The sequence below is a fragment of the Peromyscus californicus genome, unplaced genomic scaffold, assembly GCF_007827085.1.
Source record: "Peromyscus californicus insignis strain IS unplaced genomic scaffold, ASM782708v3 Scaffold_17__1_contigs__length_78620276, whole genome shotgun sequence".
NCBI lineage: Eukaryota > Metazoa > Chordata > Mammalia > Rodentia > Cricetidae > Peromyscus > Peromyscus californicus.
In genome coordinates this window covers 59,640,582-59,642,508 of record NW_026294469.1, presented here as the reverse complement: position 1 = coordinate 59,642,508, position 1,927 = coordinate 59,640,582, and the positions used below count along the sequence as shown (strand labels likewise).

General features: G+C 43.8%; 1 protein-coding gene across 1 annotated transcript; it reads left to right on the top strand.

Annotated features, from left to right (window-relative positions):
- The first annotated feature begins 752 nt into the window (after nucleotides 1-752).
- LOC128112380 (homeobox protein NANOG-like) lies at nucleotides 753-1,711 on the top strand. Its single transcript, XM_052741403.1, is given in 2 exon segments — nucleotides 753-1,136; nucleotides 1,139-1,711. Coding segments are annotated over 2 exon segments (957 nt in total).
- Nucleotides 1,712-1,927: the final 216 nt, after the last annotated feature.

Below are 1,927 nucleotides of genomic sequence, written 5' to 3'. Positions count from 1 at the left end.
AGCTGTAATTCTACCATAAGTCTGGGAACCATCGATTCAGACAGAAGCAGATGCTAAAATATTAGAAGAGACTTTTTTCCAGTAAAATGAAACTGATAGAATAGCCAAGGTGTTTTCATATGCAGACAGGAAATGTACTGTTAATTATTTTCCCAATTATACAACAAACAACTCTTAACTCTAGGCAAATAAAAGACACTGCATAAGCAAAAGCTTGCACGCTAGTATATGCTTTGTCTCGCTCAGGATGCATTTACTGTGTAAGTACTGAATGCTATTTTGAATATTTACTAAATGTCTAATATTGCAAATACCAACAGTAGAGTAAGTAAAAATATACCTATGTGGGTAAAGAAGTTAAAATGTAAAAAAAAAAAAATTAAATTCTCATAGGCAGGACCTAAACCTACTGTATACATCCATATTACTCAGAAATACAGAGGAAATTGAAAAGCAATCAGTGAAAAGAAATAGAAGTAACTGCTTTGGGAAAAAGGAAATTATGTGAACATAAAAAATTATGGTTTTTGAAGCTGTTGGCCTCCAGCTAGGCTGAGCTGGCCTCTCCCTCTGTTGCTGGAAGACTGAGAGGGAAGCCTGCTTCCTTCTGGCCTCTTGATAATTTACATCTGAACATATTAATTTGTCATTTCTAGGATCCTTCCTCCTAGATATTGAGTTTTAAGGTCTTAGCTTTTTTGTTGTACTTGTTAATTTTTTTTTTTGTTTGTTCCGACTGAGTTCTATCTGACATGAGTGTGGATCTCCGTGGTTCCCACAGTCTGCCTTATTACGACGAAGTAGCAAATTCTGGTGACTTGTCACCAATGCCTGAAGTTCACGGTCCTGAGGAAAATTATCGTTGCTCACAAGTTGCTGCTGAGATGCTCCGAAAAGAGATCGCCTCTCCTCGCCCTTCCTCTGTGGACCCACCTCTTCAGGACAGCCCTGACTCTTCCACCAGGCCCAAACTGAAGCTCACTGGTCCTGAGTCTGAGGAGGACGTCGAGAAGGGGGACAACAAGGTCCACACCAAGAAGCAGAAGATGCGGACCGTGTTCTCTCAGGCACAGCTGTGTGCACTCAGGGACAGATTTCAGAGACAAAGGTACCTCAACCTCCAGCAGATGCAAGAAAGCTCTCTGCCATTCTCAACCTTAGCTATAAGCAGGTTAAGACCTGGTTCCAAAACCAAAGAATGAAATGTAAGCAATGGCAGAAAAACCAGTGGCTGAAGACGAGCAACGGTGTGACTCAGAAGGGCTCTGCGTTTGTGGCGTATCCCAGCCTCCATTCCAGCTATCCCCAGGGCTGTCTGAACACATCTGGAAGCCTTTCAATGTGGGACAGCCAGACTTTGACCAGTGCTTGGAGCTACCAGACCGGGACCAACCCAACTTGCAGTAACCAGACCTGGACCAACTCAACTTGCAGCAACCAGGCCTTGACCAACCCAAGTTGGAGCAACCAGGTCTGGAACACTCAGTCTTTGTATTCTCAAGCCCAGAGTAGTCAGGCTTGGAACACTCCTTTCCATAACTTTGGAGATGACTCTCTGCAGCCTTACATGCAGTATCAGCAAAACTTCTCTGCCAGTAATGTGGAGGCGAGTTTGGAAGCCACTGGGAAAAGCCACATGTATTTTAGCACCCCACAAGGCTTGGAATTACTCCTGAACTATTCTGAATACTCGGAGGGTGGGTGGGGGTAGTAAGGACTGAACAGATGACTCAGGTTAAAGTCAGGGCAGTGGCTGGATTTCTTCCTTCTTTTAAAGATTTTTGGTCTTTCAAGACAGGGTTTAAGGACTGGAGAAATGGTTCATGGGTTAAGAGCATTGGCTGACCTTCCAGAGGTCCCGAGTTCGACTCCCAACAACCACATGGTGGTTCACAAACATCTATAATGAGATATGATGCCCTCTTCT